A 27,293-nucleotide genomic window follows, 5' to 3' on the forward strand; every position below is an offset into this window, starting at 1 on the left:
GTCTTGGGTCGTCATTTCTTTTCTGTTTCTCGTTTGTTTTTAGAGAGAGTCTGGTTTTAAGCTGGAGTGCAGTGGCGCGATCACGGATCACTGCAGCTCCTGGGGCTTCACTTCCTGATTCGGTTGTCCTATTTCAGTGCACTCCTCAGGAGCGGAGGAAATGGTGGAAGGCCCAGTTCTGGGTGATCCCGGGCGCTACCCCCGTTACCCGTTACTAGGAAGAAGGTGAGCCTGGCGGGTCACAGCACGAGCGTGCACAGGCCCAGCAGGGCCATCAGCAGCAGCCGGAGCTGCGGCGCGGGTGTGGTCCCCAGAGGTATACAGACAGGTGGTGTAGGAGGCAACGTCCACCTGGCGCATGGCACACACGTGCTGCCTCGTCGCAGACCCCAGCATAGTAGCTGACTGAGTTATAAACGTAGTAGTGCTGTAGTGCGCCCTGGTCACCAGTGATGCGGTCCAACACTGCCTGCAGAGAGTGGGCACTGGCGTGGGGAACCCAGTAGGCTTTAGTCAGCTGGTACTCGAGCTCCCAGCACCGCATCCCCTGAGCATTCGCCTGGCTCAGGTTCATGAAGTAGGTCGCCATGTCCTGGAGAAAGGGTTTGGGGTAGGCCGGCTGTGAGCAGCTGTCTGCTTCCATCCCCATCCTGCACCTTGCATTTGCCCCCACGTTCTTTAGAGTAGTGATCATGACCACTAGTAGTCATTGAGCACTTAGCTGTGCACCCACTGTGCTTGGCAGACATCCTCTGAATTGAATGAGGTAACTGTGCTTATTACCCTGGTTTCACAAATGAGGAAACTGAGGCCTAAAGAGGTTAATTCACTTGGCCAGGGTCATACAGTTATTCATACAGGTAGTCATACAGGTATTCGTACAGGTAGTCATACAGGTATTCATACAGGTATTCCGTGGTAACAGGATTGGCCCCCAGGTTGTTTACCCAGGTCCCACCATGCTAGGTACACATAGAAGGTGCTATGTACCTACATTCTAGGGTACACATAGAAGATGCTCAGTAAATATTTACCTAATGAATAGACAAAAGCAACATAAAAAGAGCGACATTAAGCATGAGAGAGATTATGAACTATAGACTCCTAGGACCCAGATGCATGTTCACGGCTAGGCTCTGCAGGGTTCATCAGTCCAACAGGTTCCAGGTACATTTATGAACCTGCTTCAGGCCACTGCAGATGGGGTAAGAGGAGCTGCCCGTATGCATGGCCACTCTGTGCCAGGCACATTCCATTATTTCATGTCGTCCTCCTCATACCCTGTGAGGTTCTGTTACTCCCATTTTACAGGTGAAGCAAGTGAGGCACAGAGGTCAAAAGATCAAAAAGCTTATGAGTGGTGGAGTCAGGATTCAAGCTCAGGGCTGACTCCCTCCCTGAGGACAATGTAGGGCCCGTTCGCGGGTGATGGTGGGGGTCCCTCAGCCTGCCATTCCCCTTGCTCAGACCCTCAGAGTGCCCATGCGGACCACAGGCCACTCTTAAAACCCCTCAGACCTCTTCTTAATCAACATTTATTAGAATCAAGGACCTGGGTGAGCTCATCCAGTCGTTGGTTTTAAATGTCCTCTCTCCACTCCCAGATCACATTTCTATCGCCACCTCTTCAAGCTCCAACTTGCCCCTTCCCTGACCACTTTCACTTGATGCCATTCAGCCATCCCAAAGTTAGCAGGTCCAAAACCAGACCTCTGACTGATCCCCCAAAGCCTGATCACCCTGCCACTCTTCTCAGTAACCAGCAGCCACAGCCTATCCATTGCGCAGGCCAAAAGCCTTGGAAGCCTCCTGGATTCGTCCCTTTCTCTCACAGCCCACATCCACTCTAGCAAATTCTGCATCCAAAATTCATCCGGGACCTGGCACTTTTCACCACCTCACTGCCTCCACCCTGGCCAAGCCACCATCCTGCCATCAGGGGTTTGTCCTTCCCTCCAAATGGCCTCACTCCTTCCCCACCTGCCCCCATAGCCTGTTCCCTGCACAGCAGACGTGATGATTCCGTAAAATTTTAAGTCACAGGATTTCATTCTTCTGCACCAAACCCTCCAAATCCAGAGTCCTCAATGATGCCTGCAAGGTCGGACCTCCCCTCCCACTCTCCTCTTGGGCCTCTCCCTGTGGCCACCTGGCCTCCATGCTCTTCCCCTAACCCACCAAACACATTCCCACCCCCGGCCTTTGACTTGCTCCCCGAGATACCCACATGGCTCACTCCCTCAATACACTCAGAACTCAAATGGCACCTTATGTGGACACTTCCCCTTCCCACCTATCTCACACAGTACACACCTCCCAGAGCCGTCGCCCTATCGCCTCACTGTTTTGATTTTCTCCTTAGCCCTTCTCTCAGTACTAGAATTAATTCTACATATTTACTGTCCCTCTTCTGTAAGATGTCAGGTCCAGGAGAGGGGTGACTTTGTTTTGTACATTTACATATCTCATGAGATTAGAACAGGGCCTGGCCCATGGCACAGACTTAATGCATTTTGTTGGATAAATAAAGGAATACTATTTTCCATCTCAACAACCACAAGCTCATCCTACCAGGTGAGGGATTGCTCAAAGAATTAGGGGCTGGAGCCTTGTCTGTGTATGGAAAAGGTGGACAATGGGCTTGAAGTCAGACTGTGGGAAGCATTGAGTACTAGGCCAAGGAGACACAACTTTATCTTGAAGGCACTGGGGAGCCATTGAAGGTTTTTGAGCAGGACAGAGACAAGATGAAAGTGGTGCTATAGGAGATTAGTTTCTTCTCTTTTGTGTAGCAGATGGACCATAGCAGGGCAGGGCCAGAGGCAGGGAGACCAGGTATGAGGCTGTGACAGTCATCCAGGGGAAAAGGAGACTTGGAGAAGCACTGCCCTGACTTGGTGGCAGGTGCCTCCAGGGTTCTGATCCTGAGCTGGAGAAGGGTGGAAGGAGATCAACCTTCCTGAGGCTCAGTGGTCAGGGGAGGGTGGATAAGCTGAGCGTTAAGGAAGGTGGTGATGCATTTAAGCCCCTGCCACCCTCCTCCTCTGGCCTCCACAGGACTCCTGGCCTTCAGGCTCAGTGTGGCTCAGTCATATTCAAACACCCGGATGACTGGATTGTTAGCCCCATTGATCACGCCGGGTAATGTGGTTTTCCATGGGGTGACTCCAGGTGTGATGAACATGGCGCTTATGGGGGCACCTGTCAGGAAAGAGCAGCAGGACAGAGAGGGTCTGGGGAGAGAAGCTGGGACAGAGCTGGCAGTTGCCCTCCAGGTTGAATACCTGCGTCATCATAGAGCATCCGAAAGCTGTCCGTGTGGTGGTGCCTGAAGAACTGCCCTGCTATGGCGCGACCATGCTTCCAGAGCACCGTCAGGTATTTTTCGTTGAAGCCCTCCTGGAACCATGCCTTGTTTTGTGTCTTCTCAAAGAACCCTGGGGGCACGTGGCCAACAATGTACACCTACAAGGGAGGGGTTCCCAGAAGAGGCTCACAGATGCCCTCTCCAGCCCCTCATTTCTACTTCTCAAAACCTGCAAATTGCCCCAAAGGCAGGTAGATGGGCCCAAATGTATCTCCTCCCTGAAGGCCTCCCGGCTTCCATCTCCCAGGCAGACAGACGCAGGCATTCTCCCTGTGCCCTGCAATGAATGCACCACATACCTTCCCACCTCTGTGCCTGCCACCTGGCGTACCCTTTTCCTTTTCACTTCTGTAAACCCTCCCCATACTTCAAAACCTAACTCAAAGAGCACCTCCTCCATGAAACCTTCCTAATCCTTCCAAGACTACTCTTCTCTTGGAGAGCTTGAACACTGCAACGAAACCATTCTTGCATGGTTGTGTGGCATATGCTACACAGTAATGTGCATTCGTTTCTTACATTCCTTGAGTCACTCAGCTGACAACACCTGGGCACTTGGCCACCATGGCAGGAGTAGAACAGGGGACAGGGTTAACTCTATGGGTTTTGGAGTCAGACTGCAGTTTAGACACCAGCTGTGTGTCACCTCTCTGAGCTGCTGTTTTCTCATCCAGAATAACACCTAGCTGGTGGAGTTTTGACAATGATGGACTCGTTACTGAGCCAGGGTTTCCATAGTTCTGCTACCTGAGATCATCTGTATCATGTCCTAAACAACGTGCCCAATGTTGACATACTGCGTGCTCATGGGCACCAGCTGTGAGATCCTCTTGGGATGGGCTAGTCAGTGCGAGGACTTGGGCAAATGAGACACTGAGCCAGTCCTTGAGGAGCTGTCAGGCCAGCAGACTAGCTGGACACACTCAAGGGCAGGGCATCCCCTGGAGGTCTGGCACACAGTCCTGGCTGCAGCTGCACATGTGGTAGGAGTAGAAACAGCACTGGACTTGGAGTCTGGAGACTGGTCTTCTGGTCTGGGCTTCATCACTTATTATGTGACTTGGGACTGTCACCACTCTTTATGAGCCTCAGGGTCCTCATCTGCAGTGGGCTCCGGATCCCAGCACACAGGGCTGTGGTGAGGATGGAAGAAGCCCTCTGCTGGTGCTAGGCTGATGAAGGACCCTCTGGGATGTGGGCACTTTGGGTGGGTGGGTGAGCTTGTGCCAAGCGGGAGACTTGTGCAGAAAATAACCCTAGATGAGAAAAGAAAGAAGCAGGACCTCTTACCATGTCCCCAGCTTTGGAGGCATTGGTCAGCACGTCTTCCAGCCACTGGAATTGCTGGCCAGGGTCCACCATGTCTGCTGTCAGCTCATTGCTGGTAGTACAGATTGGTGTTGAGCACCACAATTTGCCCAGCCCTGCTGGGACCTGGCAGCTTCTCAGAGTAGAAGGCACCTGTCACAGCCAGGGACAATATGAAGGAGGCCCCCACCTCTGGCCAGACAGGCTTCTGCCCCTTCCACTTCACGGTCCCACTTTCTTTTTCCCTTGCATCTTCCCCTCCCATCTTTCCCATGGGTGGGACCTCAGTCTGGAAGGTCAGAGGTTCTGGAGCCAGGAGGCCTGGATTGAAATCCTGGCTCTGGAACTCATTCGCTGTGCAACTTGGGAAAGTGACTTCACCTCTCTATACTTCGGTTTCCTTATCTGTATAGTGAGAATAACAGTGATGTGTGTTTGCCCATCCAGATCCACTGTCCACCCTTCACCGCTCAGCTGTCTTTTCCAAGAGCTGATCTACGTGGATTAAATCAACAGGCCTCTGTGCCACAGGCTTCTGGTTGGCTTTGACCACTGGGGAGTCCCAATAGCAGGAGACTGAGGAAAGGGAAGAGTAGGGTCAAAGTCACCTTGGGCTGGCTGTGTTTCTGGACCAGTCATTCTCAACCAGATGCTTCTGGCCCCAGGGAACACTGGGCAATGTCTGAGACATTTCTGGTTGTCACAACTGGGGGTGTTCTTGAGGGTATCACTCTAGTGGGTGTTTGCAACATTCTGCAACACACGTGGCAGTCCTCTGCGACAGAATCATCCAGCCCATGGTGTCAGTGGTGGCAAGGTTCACACCTGCTGGAAGTGAAACCCCTCCTTCCAAGGGCTGTTGTGAAGTGTCTAGGACCAGGCTGAGGGTAGTGCCTGGCACACAGTAAAGGCTCAATAAACATGAAATTAGGAGCATCATGAGTGCCATGGGGTTTAGAGCAAGGGCTTTGGAGTTAGTTCTGGATTCTGCTCCCAAGACTGCCTTTTCTAAGCTATATGACCCTGGCTTCCTTATCTGTAAATTGGAGATAAAATCAGTACTTATTTCAAGGGGTCGTTGTAAACACGAAGATCAGACCCTGGCATACAGTAAGTGCTCCTGATAGGAGCAGATGGTGTTGCTACCTTTTTTGAAGAGAGCAATGGACTCGTTACTAAGCCAGGATTTCCATAGTTTTGCTATCTGATTGTCGATCTTGTTAATTCCAGCTGGGAACTGGTTTTTGGGGTGAAAGTCATGATTTCCCAAAGCAGCATAGACTTTAGTATCTGGGAAGCAAGAGTGAAACATCAAAATATATATGCAAAAGCACTCGGGGGAGTTAATCATTTTCTGTTGGCCACTGGCCATCAGAGCTCAAGGGGAAGAGCGATAGCACAGATGAGGAGAAGACGCAGATAGGAAACCCACATTTGATAGAATCTGACTGAACTTTGCTTAGGCTTTGGGAGGAAGAGCAGTGACTGCTTTCATCGCAGTCCCTAAACCCATTCCCAGCAGGAAGTTTCCTGGTTAGAAGGAAAGCAGCGGATGATGAGAAGGGGAGAACTAGGTCTAAATGATTCCGATCACTGTCAGCCACTTGGTTATTTAGTGTTCCCAATTCCTGTTGATTCCAGATCCATCTTACTGTTAGGGAAAGGGTCTGCTTCACTCTGGGAGGCCTTAGGAGTTTCACTCATCCATGCAGTCAGCAAATGTTTTATTGAGCACCTACTATGAGCCAATGCACAGAGCTGGAAACCAGGCTTCCAGCCCGAGGTCCTGTAGTTCAATAGGGTTGACAGGTATTGAGTAGAGGTGTAAGGGATGTCACAAAAAGGGAATGGCCACTTGCTATGGGAGTAATAACAGAGGGTAGGAGTGGGTTTGGGGAGGCCTCCCTGAGGAAGGGGCCTCTGAATGAGGCCTGGAGGTGTAGGGGAACCCATTAGACTCATTTCCTCCACATGAACAGCCTCATTTCTGTTTTTATTTTATGCTCAGTGTCTGGTACCTAATCGGTGCTCAATAAATATTTGGCACTCAACAAAAACAACTCTTGGACTCAGAACAGGGCCGGGCCCTTATATGAGCTTGGTCTATCACAGGGAGTGACCTGGAACAAATGAGGGAGGCTGGAGTCTCCCATTCCGGTTGGGAGATATCTCTAACACACCCTTTGCCTTGTACAGCCTACAGGACCTGGAAATGCTGAGAACTCTGCCAAAGTAGGAGGTTGTGAAATGCATCACTGTAACTGCCTGGAAAAACCTCACCTCTCTAAAGTAAATGCCAGCAGCCATTAAGAATCCATTTAAGAAAAAAAAAAAAAAAAAAAAATCCCTGAATCCCAAGGGCATTTGAGAAGGGAGGGACTCACTCCTGTGTTTTCACTGCTTCTGTGTGCCCAGCTCCCTGCAAACATAAGCTCCACGGGGGTGCGACCTGGTGTCTTGTTCATTGCCATGTCTTCTACTCCTGGAATGGTGTCTCCACCATAGTCGATGCTCAATAACTACTAGTTGATTGACTAAATGAGGGAACGAATTACCTTATTTAATCCTCATAACAACCCTATGGACGGGTACCATTACTTTCCTTTTTCACAGGCAGCAGACTGGGTCTTTATGAGATTACCCAGCTAAACCATAGCAGAGCTAGAACTGGGCCCTACATGACAGGGTCTTGCTTTGCCGCCCAGGCGGCAGTGGCACAATCATAGCTCATTGTAACCTCAAATTCCTGGGCTCAAGTGATCCTCCTGCCTCAGCTTCCCAAGTAGCTAAGAGTATAGATACACACCACCATACATGGCTAATTTTTTTTATTTTTTGTAGAAGCAGGGTCTTACTATGTTGCCCAGGCCAGTCTCAAACTCCTGACCTCAAGCGATCCTCCAGCCTCAGCTTCTCAAAGTGCTGGGTTTACCGGCATATGATCACTGCACCTGGCCCAGGGCCCTGGATTTGTTTGCTTTGCATGCCTGTGTTGTCAGCCACTTGGCTGTGCTGACGAGCGGGGACCAGTGTTCACGGCCGACTCTGGTGGGTAAAGTTGAACACAGCAGGAAGAACATGTGATGTGGAACCCTGAATATCGAGTTTCAGTCCCTTCGTCTTCTTAGGCCACTTACTGGACCTCTCTGTCCTTCGATTTAATTATCTATAAAATGGGAGTGTTCTGCTTGACTTGTGTTTTTAGAATTCTCAGTTAGATAATGCCTTCATTTCATCTCTTCCCATTTGTTCTCATAGCACCATCTCTAAAAGTGAGGTGTGGCCATGAGAAAGTGCTGTGTCAGATTATAATTGGTAGCTGTTTTTTCTTAGTTATACAAAATGATGCATCTTTCAGTCAATGGCATCTTGGATATTAGGAAATTCAATAAATGTGCAAGTGTGGTAGAAACTACAAAACTTATAATTTACATTTGTGTGTTAAATCATAGTCAATAGGCCAGACATGGTGGCTCATGCCTGTAATCCCTACACTTTGGGAAGCTGAGGGAGAGAATTACTTGAGCCCAGGAGTTCAAGACCAGCCTACGCAACACAGCAAGACCCCTATCTCTACAAAAATTGAAAACAGGCCAGGCGCAGTGGCTTATGCCTGTAATCCCAGCACTTTGGGAGGCCAAGGTGTGTGGATCACTTGAGGTCAGGACTTTGAGACCAGCCTGGCCAACATAGTGAAACACCATCTCTACTAAAAATACAAAAATTAGCGGGCCGTGGTGGCGGACGCCTGTAGTCCAGCTACTTGGGAGGCTGAGGCAAGAGAATCACTTGAACCCGTGGGGGTGGAGGTTGCAGTGAGCCAAGATCACACGACTGCACTTTAGCCTGGGTGACACAGCAAGACTCAGTCTTAAAAAATAAATAAATAAATAAAAATGAAAATGAAAATAATTAGCAGGGCGTGGTGGCATGTGCCTCTAATCCCAACTACGTAAGAGAGTGAGATGGAAGGATTGCTTGAGCCTGGGAGATGAAGGCAGCAGTGACCCTTGATCGTGCCACTGCACTCCAGCATGGGTGACAAAAAACAAAAGTCAGGGAAGCATTTTCTTACCCAATATTTGACTTGTGTTCCAGAAGTCCTATGTGAAGCAAAGAAGAAGTACTCCCAGTTGGATCTGAGTTTGAGTCCCTCCCTAGGAACTGACTAGCTTGGAGCCACAGGTTCCTTTTCTATACATTGGGAATAATGGTGCCTGCTGTTGGGGTCGGAGGAATGTCCTGGTTTGACCCTAACTAGTGACCCCTGCTGGAAGACAAAGGAAACCAAGCAGCCTGACTTGGGTTGGGCTGGGTTAGGTAAGCTGGAAGCATCCAGGCATCTCTTTGCCTAGATTGACTTGTGTTAAGGGAAGGAAGCAGCGGGAACAGACAGTAACGGCAGTGCCCACACCAGGATTTGGACCCCTTAAGTAAATGTGACCTTCACTAGTTTGCTTAACCCTAAGGCTCACCTCCCTCCTCAGTAAAACTGAGGTCACAGCACCTCCCCCAAGGCTTATGGTGACAGTGACGGAGCTAAGGCTTGACAATTCTTAGAGCCAGCCTGACCCTTCACACCTGACACAGAGTGACTGCTGCTAGTGCTGTTACTTATTTTGATTATTACTCCATATCTGTGTCCTGGGAGCGTATGATGAAGATCTGTAGAGGGGGCAGATGTACTGGAACCCAAAAAAGGTGGGCTGGGGGCTGTAGGCTGCTTTCTCAGGTGCCCAGTTGGCAGCCTGGCAGCCTGATTTAGGCTCCAGGATGTTGTTTTCAGTGCAGACTGCTTTAAAACATTCGCAAGGGCCATTAGATGGGGCACACAGACCTTATTCACCCTACACTGTCCTGTAGGGCTGCTGCCTCACTCACCCCCAGTCCCTGCCTGCTCTGCCAGGCTCTGAAGTCCTTGGAATCAACAGGAAACAGCACCTTGGCTGGAAATCAGCATTTCCCAGAGACCCTGGCAGTCAGGACAGTTTGAGGGTGATGGACGCCAACTCCAGAGCAGGACACATGGGCTGTGTGTGAGACTCACCCAGAGATGACACCTGTGTGCAACTTTAGACACCTGGAGAAGCTTTCATGGGTCTGGTGATAGGCAGGAGCAGAAGATAGTGAAATGCAGGGCATTTCCTTTGATAGGATTCTGTGTGTATCCACAGGCCCATGGGCTTGCATGTTGCCTTCTGGCTTGTTAGGAAGGTGAGAAATGGTCACCATGAAGACCTGGCCAACAGCCATCGCTGTCCATGGATGAAGGTCAGCCAGGACACTCGCTGCTGCTGTTGTCCCACTGTGCTAGACAGTGCCTGGAGTTCAGAGAACACTGTGGAGGGACTGATGGCACAGTCTTACCTAGAAAGACCTCTCTGATGAGCTTGGTCAGGCATTTCACAATTTCCAGTACAGCTGCCTCTCCAAGTTTCTCATCGGGCACGTGAGGCATGTCATCACTACGAAACACCACCAAGCCAATTTGGGGCAGGCAACTCAGGAAGGGCAGAAGAAAAGGAAGGGACAGTTCTGCAGTGAGAGGAAAACCTGTGGACCTGGGCCTCAGATGTCCCCTTACGGGGGAATGGCCAGGCTAGAGTGGAGTCAGATGGGACAGAGCTGAGAGTAGGCTTCACCATTTTCCTGCTATCGGTCCCTTGACTGGTTGTTTAACCTCTCTGAGCCTCTATTAACTCATCTGTAATGCTGGGATAATACAGTTCTTACAGAGTGCTTGTTAGGTATCCATCAAGGAGGAAAATTATATACATAATGTAGTACAGTAAGAGTAGCTGCTAGGTTGTAATTAATATTATTATTTAGAGAGGAAAGCTCTGGAGTTCCAGTCCCATCTGCAAACCCCAAGAGAGCTCAGGGTTGAGAAGCCATCTCTGAATTATGTTCCTTTCCCGAAGAGTTCAAAGGAGTTTGAAGCTGGCTTCAGAGTCTAGGGTTCAGATGTTTTCCAGGGCAGGTACTGATTCTGCCCCGGGACCATCGTGCCCCCCACGCCATGAATCTAAATTCTTGGGTCCACCTTAGAAATGCTCTGCAAGGGGAGGAAAACGGTGGCAGGTGGGGTGTAGGGATGGGGAGACGTCCAGACAATCAAAATTCTGAGGCCTCTGCTGCCCAGGTCCTCCCCCAGTGAAACTAATTAGCATAGTAATTAATATTGATACTGCTGCTAGAAGCTCACGCTGGCTGACTTTCCGCCAGGTACTTTCTGTGTGTTGTTGCCATAGCCACTAATTTTTTCCCCACTATGACACTGCAATGTAAATTCTATTGTTAGATTTTATTGTTTGACAGATAAAGAAACCAAGACACAGAAAAGTTAAGAATTGTGCCTATCCTAAATCAAGCACCAGAAACAGGGGAGAAAAAATTTGTGCCTAAGTGTACACCACTAGAAAGTGGTGGGGCCAAGATTTGAACCCAATCAGCCTGGCCCCAGAGTCTATGCTCACAGCCGTAGCCTCCTATAGTGTCTCTGATACCCACATGAGGGCAGCAAGAGGGGCTGTTTTGCCCTGACAACTCCCTGGGGACAGGCCAGAAACCCAAAGACAGAGGGACAAAATTTCACATTTTTTATTTCTAGATTGGATAATCTAATTCTCTCTGATAAAAAACACACCAGGTGCATTTTTAATTTTTTTAGGTGCTTTTTTTTTTTTTTTTTTTTTTTTTGGAGACAGAGTGTCACTCTCTCGCCCAGGCTGGAGTGCAGTGGTGGGAACTTGGCTCACTGCAACCTCCGTCTCCCAGGTTCAAGCGATTCTCCTGCCTCAGCCTCCTGAGTAGCAAAACACTCCTAATTTCTAATGGCCATCCTCAAAGGGACTGCAGCTCTCTTAGAAGTCAAATTTCAGCCGGGCGTGGTGGCTCACACCTGTAATCCCAGCACTTTGGGAGGCCAAGGTGGGTGGATCACGAGGTCAGGAGATTGAGACCATCCTGGCTAACACAGTGAAACCCCGTCTCTACTAAAAATACAAAAAAATTAGCTGGGCATGGTGGCGGGTGCCGGTAGTCCCAGCTACTCAGGAGGCTGAGGCAGGAGAATGGCGTGAACCCAGGAGGCAGAGCTTGCAGTGAGCGGAGATCACACCGCTGTACTCCAGCCTGGGTGACAGAGCAAGACTCCATCTCAAAAAAAAAAAGTCAAATTTCATTTTAATTGAAGAATTGTAAAGGGTCCTAAAGATCTTCTTATCTGATGCTGTGGACCTCTTCAAGGTCTCAGAGATTTCCCAGAAAAAAATGTGCATCTGTGGCCAAGCATGGTGACTCACACCTGCAATCCCAGCACTTTGGGAGGCCGAGGCGGGTAGATCACCTGAGGTCCGGAGTTTGAGACCAGCCTAACCAACATGGTGAAACCCCATCTCTACTAAAAACACACAATTAGCCAGGCGTGGTGGCGCGTGCCTGTAATCCCAGCCACTCGGGAGGCTGAGGCAGGAGAATCGCTTGAACCCAGGAGGCAGAGATTGCGGTGAGCCAAGATCGCGCCATTGCACTCCAGCCTGGGCAAAAAGAGTGAAACTCCGTCTCAAAAAAAAAAAAAATGTGCATCTGTTAAAGGGTCATGAATTTCCCGAGGGATCCCATCTGTCATCTGTCAGAATGCTACACATGCTCTCCCTTCTTAGAGAAATCAGAAGCTCCCCCAGCGAGGCCCCTCGAGGGAGCAGGCCCAAGATCATGGACCAAAGCTCACTCTCTTCTTAGATTGATTCCTGAGCCCAAGGAAGCCAGAGCTGTCCAGGCTCCTCCTGAGACAATGTCACATGTCTTATGTGTCCAGCCTGGCAGGTTCATCTGAAGGTCTTTCCTGGTCACACCCACAAACCACATCACAGCTAGGGGCGTCATGGGTTTCACCCTGCCTTATAGAAGTGTCTACTGAGGCTGGTAGAGGGAGCACAAAGTCAGAATTCCTTCCAGCCTTCCTCGAGAGCTCCCCTGCTCCACCAGTTCCTGCAGGATGTCTTCCCCTAATCCTGCCAGTTGGAATCATGTGCTCCGTGAAGCTCCCACATCCCCCCAGGTGACCCTCTCTCCTTGCTGGGATGTAAGGTCAATGAGTTTGTCTGCATTGCCCACAAGACCATGAGCTCCTTGGAGCCAAGTGTGGCTGTCCATCATCTCAGACCCCTAGCATCTACCCCACAACTGAGCATGACTTGTTACCCTGCCAAGTGAGGGAATGGGGGTATCTTTTTTTCTTTCTTTTCTTTCTTTTTTTTTTTTTGAGACAGAGTCTTGCTGTGTCACTTAGGCTGGAATGTAGTGGTGTGATCTCGGCTCACTGCAACCTCCGTCTCAAGAATTCAAGCGATTCTCCTGCCTCAGCCTCCCGAGTAGCTGGGACCACAGGCAGGCACTACCACACCAGGCTAATTTTTGTATTTTCAGTAGAGACGGGGTTTCACCATGTTGGCCAGGATGGTCTCAAACTCCTGACCTCAGGTGATCCACCCGCCTCGGCCTCCCAAAGTGCTGGGATTACAGGCGTGAGCCACCGCGCCCGGCCAGAATCGGGGGATCTTGAGTGATAAGGAGGCAAGTTCCCAGGAAAGTTGAAGGAATTAGAGCAGCAACCTTGGACAGGAAGCAGAAACTGGGTCTCTGCGATGAGTGGGATCGGCCCTCAAGCTGTCACTGTGTAGAGCACAGTTCTGACTGGTGAGAACATTCCAGGGCCACCGGGCAGCCCAGGGGTGGCCAGCAGCCACCAGGACACTAGGCCCACAGGCTGGGCCACCTTCAGCCCTCATAACTTCTTCCCTCCCTGCACTTGGACCTCTCAGACTTAGAGTCCCTAAGCCCCAGGGGGAAGGGCTCCAGTGTCCACCCATAGCTTAAAACCCGGGCACTCTCCAGGTGCCCAGGCATGCCAGGACCACATCCAAAGCCTGAGTGAGAGCTGTGTTCTGCCACAGCCAGGAGACATGGAGGTTAAGGACACAGACTTTGGAATCTTTGGACTCAGGGATCCCCGGGCAAGTTACAAAACTCCTTTGAGCTTTAGTTTCCTCAGCCTCACGTGAGACTGAAGTGAGGATTAAAGGAGATAATGTGGGCAAAGGGCCATCTGGTATGTAGCACGGAGCAGATGCCCGGCAAAGGGTAGCTGCCGCCTTGACTGTACTCACCCAGTCCAGAGAATGAAGTCTGGCTCTGGCTCAATCTCCTTCATGGCATAGATGGAGGAGCTGATGAGGGCCCAGGGAGAATCACAGAGGTAGTCACCCCAGGGGCCTGCGTTGGGCACTGACTGGAATCCAGTTGATGGGCACACCTGGAAGGGGTATTTGGGTACCTTGTGGTCAGGGTCAAGGTGCAGGTCAGTGATATGCCAGAACTTCCCTGCAGGAGAAAAGACATCCTCCTTCAAAGCTGGTCTCTCTCTCAGCCTGGAAGCAAGGAAGTCCAGGCCAGCCCTGGGCTGGGGCAGGGGCATTACACAGGCAAATGGAAGTCTTCTCTGAGCACCCCGGGTTCAGAGAACGGCCCACAGGCCTGGCTCTGCCCAGGGACACATTGAACAGAGCAGAGAACAGGCTCAGCTCCATCCCTGACCCCGACCTTTGGCAAGGCCCCGTCCTTCTCCCCACGTTTAATGGACAGCCACAGCATTAGAGCTCAGGCATTCTAATGAGAGGGCTTGTTTTAAAGCAAAGGCAGGAGAGGGTATGGGTTAAGTGCTCAGGCTCTGAGCCACTTAGGAGCTGTGTAATCTGGGCTATGTCACTTTTCTAAGCCCATTAACTAGAGCCAGATCCTCTCAAGCTGCAGAGAAATATAACTACATATGAAAATCTGACTTGTCCTGGAATTTCTTCCAAAATTAAAAAAAAAAAAAAAAGAAAAGAAAGAAAGAAAAAAGTCTGACCTGGATAGAGAAGGTTTACACACCAAATGAGCTGGAAAACCTTGCTAAGCAATACCAGCAAAGCCTGGGTGCAGAGGTTCATGCCTGTAATCCCAGTACATTGGGAGGCCAAGGTAAGAGGATTCCTTGAGGCCAGGAGTTCAAGACCAGCCTGGGCTACATACGGAGACTTCACCTCTAAAAAAATTTAGAAAATTAGTCGGGTGTGGGGTCATGTACCTGTGGTCCCAGCTACTCAGGAGGCTAAGGTAAGAGGATCGCTTGAGCCCAGGAGGTGGAGGCTGTAGTGAGCCCTGATCATGCCACTGCACTCCAGCCTCGATGACAGAGCAAGACCCTGTCTCCAAAACAAAACAAAACAAAACAAAAAAACAGCAAAAACCTGGGGACTACGTGTGGAAGTGAGTGTAAGAGTACTAGACCAGGGAAAAAGGAACGCCACTTCAGATTGGGCTGACCTCCTCCGGTAGGTATACTTGCTGGTGATTCTGGATCTGGGGTGTGGCTCAAGCAGCTGGGAGTGGTCCTGCTTGCAGAAGTGATTGACCAAAAGCTAGACTCAGCTTCCAACCAAAGGAGGCTGAAGTGGCAAAAAACTTCACGGTGTAATAAAGAGAAAGGAATCTAGAGAAACAGGTAGGATGGAGTAGACTTCTCATGCGAACCCCATATGGGACCTGGCACAAGTAGTTTCTTTTCTTTCTTTTTTTTTTTTTTTTTGAGACAGCGTTTCCCTCTATTGCCCAAGCTGGAATGCAATGGCGCGATCTCGACTCACTGCAATCTCTGCCTCCTGGGTTCAAGTGATTCTCCTGCCTCTGCCTCCCAAGTAGCTGGGATTACAGGCACGTGCCACCAGGCCCAGCTAATTTTTTTTTTTTGTATTTGTATTTTTAGTAGAAATAGGGTTTCTCCATGTTAGCCAGGCTATCTCGAACTCCCAACCTCAGGTGATCCACCCACCTCAGCTTCCCAAAGTGCTGGCATTACAGGCATGAGCCACCGCACCTGGCCGGCACAAGTTGTTTCAATGACTGTTTACTGAAGGAGGGTTGAGAAGATCTGGCCTCTGTTCATCCTGTTTCTCGCTAAAACAAGAGTGAGGCCCAGGATTTCCTCACCCTCTGCTATTGCAATCACTTCCTCCTCCATTTCTTGTGTCACTTACAGCCACAAGTCAACATCACTGGCCCCAGGAAGCTGTGTCTGGGCCTGGGAGACTGGACTTCTTTTGATCTCAGGGTGGGATAGCCAGGGCCCCACTTAGGCCACAGGACATTTAGTGGACAACGGCCTGCAGATAAAGGCTGGCCCCTAACCCTCACTCCTTGACTTTCCCTCCCAGATGCTCTTGAGCTTTTCCCCACCTCTCCTGATCTAAACTGAGTCTCAGGAAAGGATCTGAAACATGTTCATACTAAAGTGTAAATGACTGATGAAGCAAATCATTATCCCTCCCACATGCATTGTTACAGTGTTCTCCGCACAGCCCTGGGAACTTTATCCCTACTTTACAGATAAGGAAACTAAGGTCTGGAGGTTAACATGCCTAAGATCACATGGTAAATGATGGCGGTCTCCAGGCTCCAATCCCTCCCAGAAAGATGTGATGGTGAAAGGGGTTAAAACCAGTGCCTTTCTGTTTTAGATGGGTCTTTTTGCTGACAGCATATTCCCACATTTTTATTTTTTATCCAAACTGAGTCTTTGTTTATAATGGGGACAATTTAATCTTTCCACACATATTGTGATCATTAATATATTCCTGCCAGGCACAGTGGCACGGTGGCTCACACCTGTAATCTCAGCACTTTGGGAGGCTAAGGCAGGAAGATTGCTTGAGGCCAGGAGTTCAAGACTAGCAGGGGCAACAAAGCAAGACTTCATCTGTACAGAAAATAAAATTCAGCCAGGTAGAGTCGCTCATGCCTGTAATCCCAGCAATTTGGGCGGCCAAGGTGGGCGGATGACTTGAGGTCAGGAGTTCGAGACCAGCCTGGCTAATATGGCAAAACCCCATCTCTACTAAAAATACAAAAAGTAAGGCCAGGTATGGTGGCTCATGCCTGTAATCCCAGCACTTGGGGAGGCCAAGGCAGGTGGATCACAAGGTCAAGAGATCAAGACCATCCTGGCCAACATGGTGAAATCCTGTCTCTACTACAAACACAAAAATTAACTAGGTGTGGTGGCACATGCCTGTAGTCCCAGCTACTCAGGAGGCTGAGGCAGGAGAATCGCTTGAACCCGGGAGGCAGAGGTTGCAGTGAGCCGAGATTGAGCCACTGCACTCCAGCCTGGTGACAGAGCGAGACTCCGTCTCAAAAACAACAACAAAACCAAAAAGTAGCCGGGCACTATGGTGCACTCCTGTAATCCCAGCTACAGCTACTTGGGAGGTTGAGGCAGGAGAATCGCTTGAACCCAGGAGGCGGAGGTTGCAATGAGCCGAGATTGCATCACTGCACTCCTGCCTGGGCGACATGGCAAGACTTTGTCTCAAAAAAAAAAAAAATGGAAAAAAGAAAAGAAATAATTCCTGTAGTGACAAAAACCCAAGCCAGAGTAAAGGAATGAACTGCCTCATACCAGTTAGTTGGTGAGCAGAGTTGGGCAGAGTTGGTGGGCATCCCAAGTCCCTAAGCTGAGACTGTGATTGGCTCTCACCTGCTTCCAAGCCCAGAGCCAGGCTGGCCAGGATGGATGTGGTGGGAGACCCTTTGCCTTTCTCTCAGGCACATGGTCTTCACGCTTCCTCTGCAGACAGAGAAAGAGGCTATTCCCCTACCTCAAGCTGGCTCTTTCTCAGTTAACTACAAACACTGAGCCATTTGGCCCCTTTGATGTCAGCCCTCAAAGTATTCAGGAACATTTCTACACTCCAGAAACTCCTCATCTCATGTGTCAGTTGTCGTTTTCTAGCCAGTGTGTAGAACTGAAACTACTTTCCAGCCTCTCTGGCACATCCTACTGAAAAGGTGTGTGTATGTGCATGTGTGTTTACGTGTGTGTGCATGTGTGTCTGTGTGTGTGCATGTGCTGACTCCAGGAGAGGCCAGGCTAGTGGACAGAATGGTGGAGAGAGCTAGAGGTCCAGGCGGGCAGCTCCACCTCCTTGGGGTCCAACCTCCTCATTGTGGGAGTGCAGATCCCAGCGACCTTGTCAGCTCAGCCCAACCACCACCCTCAGCCAAGCTGCTTCTCCTCACAGGGCCTCTTCCATGTCTAAGCCATGGCGTCACCCAATCTTCCCACATCATCATGCGGCTGTCGCCTCCTCATTCAGGCCTCTGCCCCAAGGTCACTCCTCAGAAGGCTCCCCTGACCACCTCAAGTGCCACCTCCCCTACCTGTCTGGTCACTAGCTATTGCTTCCCCCAGCTTCCTTTTCCTCAGAGCACTCTCACATGTGAACTTACCTTGTTGGTTTGCTTATTGTCCATCTTCCCTGTTTACAATGTCAGTTTCATGAGAGCACCAAGCCCATCTTGTTTATCTCTATGACCTCAGTGCCTAGAAGGGTGCCTGGGATGTGGAAGACATGCAAATGCACATTCAATGAATGAACAAGGCTGTGGGGAGGCCAGTTAGAATTGTAGGCACTCAAACCGTGTTGGCTAGGTGCCCGGGCTTTCATACACTAATCTCATTTCATCTTGGCAGCCAGTCTGTGAGATGGGGATTCTTATGCCCACTGCATAGATGAGCAAACTAGGGCTCAAACCCAGACCTCTCTGACCCCAAAGCTGAGACACAATGTTGTCATGCCTGTTGACTTGGAACTCCCCCTCCAGAAGGTGGCTGTAATAATACATGTTTTCCGTAAGAATATGGGATCCACCAGCTTCCAGGCCCTATATCAAAATAATTAAGCTCTAATTAGCATGTGGGGACCATGGATGGGGAGGTGGGAGATCTGGTTTCTAATCGAGGCTCTTCCATGTGTTTGCCTAGGGGCTCTGGGCAAGCCATCAGGCCTCACTGAGCCACAGGATGTTGACATCTGGCCCGACTCTCAGTGAGCATCAGATAAGATGGTGAAGGAGAAAGGGCTTATACAGGACAATCCCAACACACCACACCATTACCTGCAATTACCCCGGGGCCAGGAGTGAGACTGGGGAGGTGTAGGGACCTGGGCGCTTTAATGCTTTACCGTTTAGACCAGAACTTCTCAAATGTTACTGTCCAGATGCTTCACTGGGGATCTCGTTAAAGCTAAGAGGCTTTCTACATTCACACTGCTTGGACCTTTCACAGCAAGACAGTATTCATCTGTAACTTCAGTTTTCTAGAAAAGTATACCAATCTCCGCTATCATTATTATTCATTTATTACTGAGAAGACAAATCAATTTGATACTGAGTACAGCGAGTAGCTGAGGCCACAGACCTGGGAGGGAATCCTGCTGCACCACCCCTTATAGCTGTGTGAACAGCGGAACCTTCCCCTGGGCCTGTTTCCTCCTCTGTAAAATCAAGATAACAGCGCCCCCTACCCCTTGGGGCCCTCGTGAGAATTAAAATGAGAAATGTGAGATGATGAACAGAACACCGTAAATGGGAAGCAGTGGTTACTCCACATTTGGTTCCTGAGGGGGTTCTACAAGGCCCCCTCTCACCATGAGAGAAGGACAAGGTGGGGAGTGGCCACGTCCTACCCAGCCAGCCCCAGTGTGTCCTTGGCTGCTGTCCACAGGTAAAGTGCAGGGGCAGGCAGGACATCTGAGGGGAAACAAGATAAAGATAGAGCCTGTCTGCCCCAGATGACCATCTATGAGAGGAGGACTGGTGGGCACAGTGCATCCCTGGGCAAGCAAAAGGTGTCCTGGCCCACCTCCTCCTTCACCAAAGGGGGTCACCAGGGCTTTATGCCCACTAGGGACAACAGACATAGGGCCCAAGGGCTCATAGCTCTGCAAGGTCCACAGAAATATCTGAGACTTGGGGGGAAAAAAATGTATTGACTCTAAAAGTGCAGGAAAAACAAAAACTACGAAAATCAAGTAATTCATCACAATCAAGAATTCATTTCAAAAGCAATATTAAAAATTTCATGGGCCACGTGCATTGGCTCACACTGGTAATCCCAGTGCTTTGGGAGGCCAAAGTGGGAAGTTCACTTGGGGCCAGGAGTTCAAAACCGTGCCTCTACAAAACAAACAAACAAACAAACAAAACAGGCTGGAGTGCAGTAGCGTGATCCTGGCTCACTGCAGCCTCAACCTCCTGGGCTCAACTCATTCTCCCACTTCAGTCCCCCAAGTAGCTGGGACTACAGGCATATGCCACCAGGCCTGGCAAATTTTCTTATATTTTTTTGTAGAGATTGGGTTTGCCATGTTGCCCAGGCTGGTCTCGAACTCCTGAGCTCAAGTGATCTGCCTGCCTCGGCCTCCCAAAGTGCTAGGATTACAGGTATGAGCCACCACACTAAGAATACAGGTATATGCCACCACACCCAGCTACTTTTTTTATTTTTTATTTTTTATACCCAGCTACTTTTTAAAAAGAAATTTAATTTCTCCATACTCAGGAGGCTGAGGCAGGAGGATCCCTTAAGTCCAGGAGTTTGAGTTTACCTTGAGCTATGATTGCAGCACCGCACTTCAGCCTGGGCAACAGATAGAGACCCTGTCTCCAAAAAAGAAAAATAAAATAAAAAAATTAAAATCATACCCGATATGGGATCTTTTTAGTATGATTTGTGATAGGGGTGGGGAGAAGTCCCATAGTCATTTGTAAAACCTAAGTTCTTAAAGTGGCTAGAAGGTGAGTTCCCTTATGGTTGGAGACAGGAGGGCAGGAAGGCATCTGCCATTCATTTAGCACCTACGGAATGCCAGACCCTGTGCCACACACTCTATCCAAGCAGTTTCACGACAACATTATGAAATGCATCCTAAGATGTACTCATTTTACAGATGAGGAAACTGAGTGAGTGAGCGGCAGACCGGGGATTCCAAGCAGGTCAGAATGGAAATGATCACAGTGCACTACATTCTGCCACCACCTACCAGCATGACCTTGGAGATATATACAGGTGTTCCGTAACTTACAACGGGGCTACATCCCGCAAAATTGAAAATATCATAAATCAAAAATGCATTAAACACACCTAACCTACCAAAGGGCATTGTAGCTTAGCCCAGTACACCTTAAAGGAGCTCAGAACACTTACATTAGCCTACAGTTGGGCAAAATCATCTGATGCAGACCTATTTTATAAGAAAGTGTTGAATGTCTCTTGCAATGTATTAAATACTGAATTGAAAGTGGGAGACAGAATGGTTGTGTGGCTCCTCGAAGTGTGGTTTCTAATGAATGCCTAAGGCTTTCGCACCATCATAAAGTTAAGGGGAACCTTCCTAAGTCAGGGACCGTCTGTGTGCAAGGCTCCTTAAACTTTTACAACATTTTACAATGCGCCTGGCATGATCTCACTTAGGGCCATCACATTTAATCTCATCCCTATTTTATAAATAGTAAAATAAAGGTTGCAGGTCACACAGGTATTCAAAAGTGGGACCACAGGTAGGACCTAAGTTTTCTGGCTTCAGGCAATAAGTTATTTCTGTAAGGACATGTATGAAACCTGCAATCAGGGACATCTTATTTTGAATCCTGGCTCTTCCATACAGGCAGTGGCAACTTAAGCAAGGGATTTTCAGAGCTGAGCCTCAGTTTCCTCATCTATAAAATGAGGATTAGAATGCACTCAGCAGAGGGATGGCTGTGATGCAGAGCAGGTGAGCCCCAAAGTAGAGCTTAGCCCGTGAGGGTTCTTGGCTTTGCCCAGGAAAGAATTCAAGGGCAAGCTTGAGGTTGAAGGAAACAGCTTTGTTGAAGAGGTGATGTTACAGCTCCATGACTGCTCCTGCAGAGCAGGGCTACCCCATGGGCAGAGAGTAGCAGCTCAGGGCAGTTGTGCAGTCACATTTATACCCACTTTAATTGCCTGGAGATTAAGGGGCATTTATGCAGAAATTTCTAGGGAAGGGGTAGTAACTTTTAAATCACTGGGTCACTGCCATGGAAGGGGCAGTAACTCCTGGGTGTTGCCATTGCAAAGGTAAACTGACATGCCACACTGCTGGGTGTGTTTGAAAACTGCTTTTGCCCAGGCCCTGTTTTAGCTAGTCCTCAATCTTGTCTGGTGTCAAAGCCCCGCCTCTGGAGTCCAGTCCCACCTCCTGCCTCAATTGTGCAGGTGCAAGGGTTCTCTTATACCGAGCACCTGGCTGTGGGGTGAGCAAGGCAGCCTTCGGGCTCATTCCCTGGGCCACACTGCCCCTCAGGCCTCCATTTCCTCAAGTATAAGAGGAAAGTACTGAACAGAGGTTCCCTGAAGGCCCTTCCAGTCTGACTCCTGTGATTCAGTGACTTTTGTCTGTTATTGCCTATAACCCACACCACACAATGATCTCAATCCCCATTTCAGTCCTTTGCTATTAAGGTTCAGCAGTAGCCCCAAAACACAATTGTAATTCGTGCTCTGTAAACAGAGGCCCTCCAAAACCCATGGAGTTCATTTGTTAAAACCTACATTTACGGACTCCCAACAGTGAATACCCTCTGCTCACAACAGCTCCAGAGGTAAGTATTACCATTTCTGCCCTGGTCCTGCTCCCTTAGCCCTGGGCTGGCCTTTCAGGGAGTGTTTTCCTACCAAGCTCACCCACAGGGGAAGAACCTGTCTGCTTCTCTGCAGTTAGAAGCTGAGGAAGGAGTGAAATGCTGCATAGGACACGTGTGGGAGGAGAAGGAGCCAGCAAGTTGGCATCCACCCAAGCTCCTGGCTAAGAAAAGTGGAGGCAGAAATCCTGCAGTTTAATGCAAAGCAGGGATGATGCTGTCTGATCCAGTCTCAGAATCCACCTATGCTTCAGAAAGACACCTGGAGTCGGAAAATCCTTACAGGTGCTGCAGAATTCCTTTTGTTGTTGTTGTTTTTTGTTTGTTTGTTTGTTTTTGAGACAGACTCGCTCTGTGGCCCAGGCTGGAATGCAGTGGTGCGATCTCGGCTCACTGCAAGCTCCACCTCCCGGGTTCAAACCATTCTGCCTCAGCCTCCTGAGTAGCTGGGACTACAGGTGCCCGCCACCATGCCCGGCTAATTTTTTGTATTTTTAGTAGAGACGGGGTTTCACCATATTAGCCAGGATGGTCTCGATCTCCTGACCTCGTGATCCACCCGTCTCAGCCTCCCAAAGTGCTGGGATTACAGGCAGGAGCCAACGCAACCGGCCTGGAATTCCTTTTAAATTTACTTTTGTTTTAAAATTACAGATATATACATTCCAGCAAGTCTGGAGAAAAGAGAAAAAAATAGTACCTCTAAACCCCACCATCCCAAGAGGACATGAAGCACAGTACAGCCAGGCACAGGCTTTGTCCTGCCACTTCCCAGCTGGGAGGTCTTCAGCAAGTGCAGTGTCCCCTCTGAGACTCATTTGCCTCATCTGCAAAATGGGCATAATGATATTAGCACCTACTTCAGAGGGGCTATAAAAGAGAATTTTTTTCTTTCATTTTCTTTTCTTTTTTTTTTTTTTTTTTTTGAGATAGGATCTCGCTCCCATCACCCACGCAGGGGTGCAGTGGCACGATCACAGCTCACTGCAGCCTCAACCTCCCGGGTTTAGGTAATTCTCCCACCTCAGTCTCCCAAGTAACTGGGACTACAGGCGCCCACTATCACGTCCAGCTAATTTTTGGTATTTTTAGTAGAGTCAGGGTTTTGCTATGTTGCCCAGGCTGGTCTCAAACTCCTGGACTCAAGCAATCCACCCTCCTTGGCCTCCCAAAGTGCTGGGATTACAGATGTGAGCAGTGCATCTGGACTCAAGGGTCCTTTTAAACATACAGAAGTCAGAATACATTACACCTGTGCCTAGAACCCTCCAAGGACATCCCATTTCACCCTGTGCAAAAGCCTGCGTCCTTCCTATCTATAGGCACATGGAAAGAAAAATGTCTGAGTCTTCAAGGAAGTCTTCGAGGCTATCCATGATTTGGCACCTTCTCCACTCCATCATCTGCCAACCTCACCCCCACTCGTCCTGCCCACCCTGCTCCAGCCACACAGGCTTCCTTACTGTTCCTCTTGCACATCACCTGTGTGTTCACCTCAGACCCCATGCACTGTCCTCTTTTTCTGTAATGTTCTGGACACCCACGTGGCTCCCGGACTCATTGCCTCAAGGCTTCACTTGAATGTCACCTGATTTGACAGCTCTTCTCTGGCTGTCTTGTAAGTACCCCCTCCCCAAACCCTTCCCTCCCTGTTCTACTTTATTTTCCCCGTAACACTTATCATCTCCTCCAATGCTGTGCATTTTAGTTGTTTATGTGGTTTGTTTTTTTTCTCCCCAGATGAAGGAATTCTTCATGAAGACCGGGACTTTGTTTTCTTCTCTGATATATCCCTGGCTCCTAGAATAATGTGTGGTACAGGAAAGGACCTCATTTGTTGAATGAGTCCACGAATCTTTCCTGCCATCTCCTACGTCCACTAATTAGCTAGCTCTCACGTACCCAGACCTCTTCGCAACATCGGTGTCCCTCCCTGGCCAGCTGTCACCTCCATTTAAAATCTTCCGGCTCAAACAGCACTCACCAAGGCCCACTAGCTCTCTCCACCCTGCCTCCCTACCCTAGCTCCTGCCTTGCTATCTTTAGAAGCACCTTCAAGTTTGCTGCGAGCAGCTTCCAGCAGCCCCAGAGTTCATAGTACAAAACAAAGGCATAGCAGACATTCCCAGTACTATACCTGGTTCAGCCCTGGCACCTCCCCAGTGGGCCAGGAAAATCAGCCAGGTGAGCAGCCTCATCCTCGGGGCTCACTTCACCAGAGCGGTGGGATTCTCCAGGAACTGTTGTTCTCACCCCAGGCTTCCCAAGTAGTTTTCTGTGGCCACATGCCTGAGCAGAACTCCCTGTCCTGTTACAGGTGTTCCAAGTCCTCCAAGGCATCTGGATCCTCTGGCTCTTCCTCCTTTGCCCAGCAGGGTGAGATCTGTGCCCACCCGAGGAGGCGGGCATCTGGACCGTTAAGTGGAAGGCACACCTCTCCTGCCTGTGCAGCCCCTGCCCCCAGGAGGGAGGGGCAAACCACAGAACTGCAGGTCAGCATGTCAGGTGAATTGGCAAGCCCCGGAAAGGGGGATCTAATTCAGACTGAGGAAGGTGAGAGGGCTTCTAGGAGGAGGTGACACATGTTTAATCCTTTCTTAACATTGTATTATGGAAACGGTCAAACAGAAACAGAAGGAGAGAGAATGATGGAATGAACCCCCAACTACCTTCCTCCAGTTGCAGCAATTATGAACTTACGGCCACACTTATTTCATCTATACTCCCATTTGATTATTTTATGTATTTAAACAACTTTTTATTTTTTTGAGACAGAGTCTCGCTGTCACCCAGGCTGGAGTGCAGTGGCGCGATCTCAGCTCACTGCAAGCTCCACCTCCCGGGTTCACGCCATTCTCCTGCCTCAGCCTCCCGAGTAGCTGGGACTACAGGCTCCCACCACCACCCCCAGCTAATTTTTTGTATTTTTAGTAGAGACGGGGTTTCACTGTGGTCTCGATCTCCTGACCTCATGATCCGCCCGTTCCGGCCTCACAAAGTGCTGGGATTACAGGCATGAGCCAGCGTGCCCAGCCCTATTTAAACAACTTTTAAAGTTTTTTATTGTTTTAACTTTTATTTATTTATGTATTTTTTTTACAGAAGGGGTCTCAGGCCGGCTGCAGTGGCTCATGTCTGTAATCCCAGCACTTTGGGAGGCTAAGGCAGGAGGACCGCTTGAACCCAGGAGTTTGAGGCCATCCTGAGCAACATAGTGAAACGCCATCTCTACAAAAAATACAAAAATTAGCCAGGTGTGGTAATACATGTCTATAGTCCAGCTACTTGGGAGGCTGAGGCAGGAGGATCCCTTGAGCCTGGGAGGTAGAAGTTGCAGTGAGCCAAGATTGCACCATTACATTCCAGCCTGGGTGACAGAGCAAGACTCTATCTCAAAAAAAAAAAAAAAAAGAAGAAGGAGGGTGTCTCATTCTGCCACCCAGGCTAGCGTGCAGTGGCAAGATAATAGCTCACTGCAGTCTTGACCTCCTGGACTCAAGCTATCTTCCCGCCTCAACCTCTGGAATAGCTGGAACTATAGGCACTCACCACCTCACCTAGCTTTTTTAAATTTTTATTTATTTATTTATTTTTATAAACAGCATCTTACTGCATTACTCATTCTGGTCCTAAACTCCTGGCTTCAAGTGATCCTCCCATCTCAGCCTCCCAAAGCACTGAGCTTACAGGTGTGAGCTACCATACCTGGCCCCCACTGTATTATGTTAAATTCCAGTGATCATATCATTTTGAACATAAGCAGTATGTATCTCTAAAAGATAAGGACTCTCTTTTTCTTTCTTTCTTTTCTTTTTTTTTTTTGAGATGGAGTTTCGCTCTTGTTGCCCAGGCTGCAGTGCAATGGCACGATCTTGGCTTACTGCAACCTCTGCCTCCTGGGTTCAAGCGATTATCCTGCCTCTGCCTCCCGAGTAGCTGGTATTACAGGCATGTGCCACCAGGCCTGGCTAATTTTGTATTTTTAGTAGAGATGGGGTTTCTCCACATTGGTCAGGCTGGTCTCGAACTCCTGACTTCAGGTGATCCGCCTGCCTTGGCCTCCCAAAGTGCTGGGATTACAGGTGTGAGCCACTGCGCCCGGCTAGGACTCTCTTTTTCTAACACATTATCAGATATTAAAAAAAAAAAAAAAAAAAAAAAAAAACAGTAATTCCACCGGGTACGGTGAGGCAGGAGAATTTCTTGAGCCCGGGAGGTGGAGGGTGCAGTGAGCAGAGACCGTGCCATTACACTCCAGCCTGGGTGACAAGAGCAAACTCCGTCTAAAAAAAAAAAAAGAAAGAAAAAAAAAGAAAGTGGTGAACAATGCAAAGCTTCTGCCCTCACAGGGCTTACATTCAGCGGAAAATATGGGCATTACACAAATCAATCAACAAGGCTCCTGGCCTAGCTAAGTCCCTGGGGTCAGAGACGCAGCAGAATTTCCAGCCCCTAGGAACTGTGCAGCCTTAGCCAATGAGTATGTTATGCCCACAAACAACTACAGACTAAACCCCATTTCTGTTTAGGGCCTAGGTCACCCCAAGGAAGTGAGGGGCATCAAAATAATCACCAAGACTGAATCTTCTGCCAGTCCAGGGGGAAGAAAGCTCAGAGACCCACTGCTATGGATTTAATAAAAATAAAGCCATGTGATTTTTCTTGCCCCTGAGTCTGTGGCCCAATTTATAATCCAGGGCATGTTGAGGTATGCGTGGAAGGTAACCTATGGGACTGGTGGGGAAGGAGGGCAGGCAAGGAGTCTAGGGCAGCCAGCGTTCCCAGGGCTGGGCAGGGAGTTGGCAATGGTTACACTCGAAATTGGAACAAGAGAGAGAGTCCTGGGAGGGCACTGGAGCTCCTCATAAACCCATCTGACAGATGCTAGAGTCTTACTCAGCTTTTGACTGCATGGAGGGCTTCTTTTTTTTTTGAGACAAGGTCTTGCTCTGTCACCCAGGCTAGAGTGCAGTGGCCCTATCATGGCTCATTACAGCCCTGAACTCCCAGGCTTAAGCAGTCATCCCACCTCAGCCTCTCAGGTGTCTGGGACTGCAAGCGCACACCACCACGC

General features: G+C 49.4%; 1 protein-coding gene across 1 annotated transcript; it reads right to left on the reverse strand.

Moving 5' to 3' along the window:
- Positions 1–239: 239 nt before the first annotated feature.
- Positions 240–24,417, reverse strand: SMPDL3B (sphingomyelin phosphodiesterase acid like 3B). Its single transcript, XM_023219480.2, is given in 11 exon segments — positions 240–311; positions 313–376; positions 378–592; positions 3,068–3,201; positions 3,285–3,465; positions 4,658–4,751; positions 4,753–4,828; positions 5,822–5,965; positions 10,043–10,140; positions 13,846–14,059; positions 24,357–24,417. Coding segments are annotated over 11 exon segments (1,353 nt in total).
- Positions 24,418–27,293: the final 2,876 nt, after the last annotated feature.

The sequence above is a fragment of the Piliocolobus tephrosceles genome, chromosome 1 (genome assembly GCF_002776525.5).
Source record: "Piliocolobus tephrosceles isolate RC106 chromosome 1, ASM277652v3, whole genome shotgun sequence".
Classification (NCBI taxonomy): domain Eukaryota; kingdom Metazoa; phylum Chordata; class Mammalia; order Primates; family Cercopithecidae; genus Piliocolobus; species Piliocolobus tephrosceles.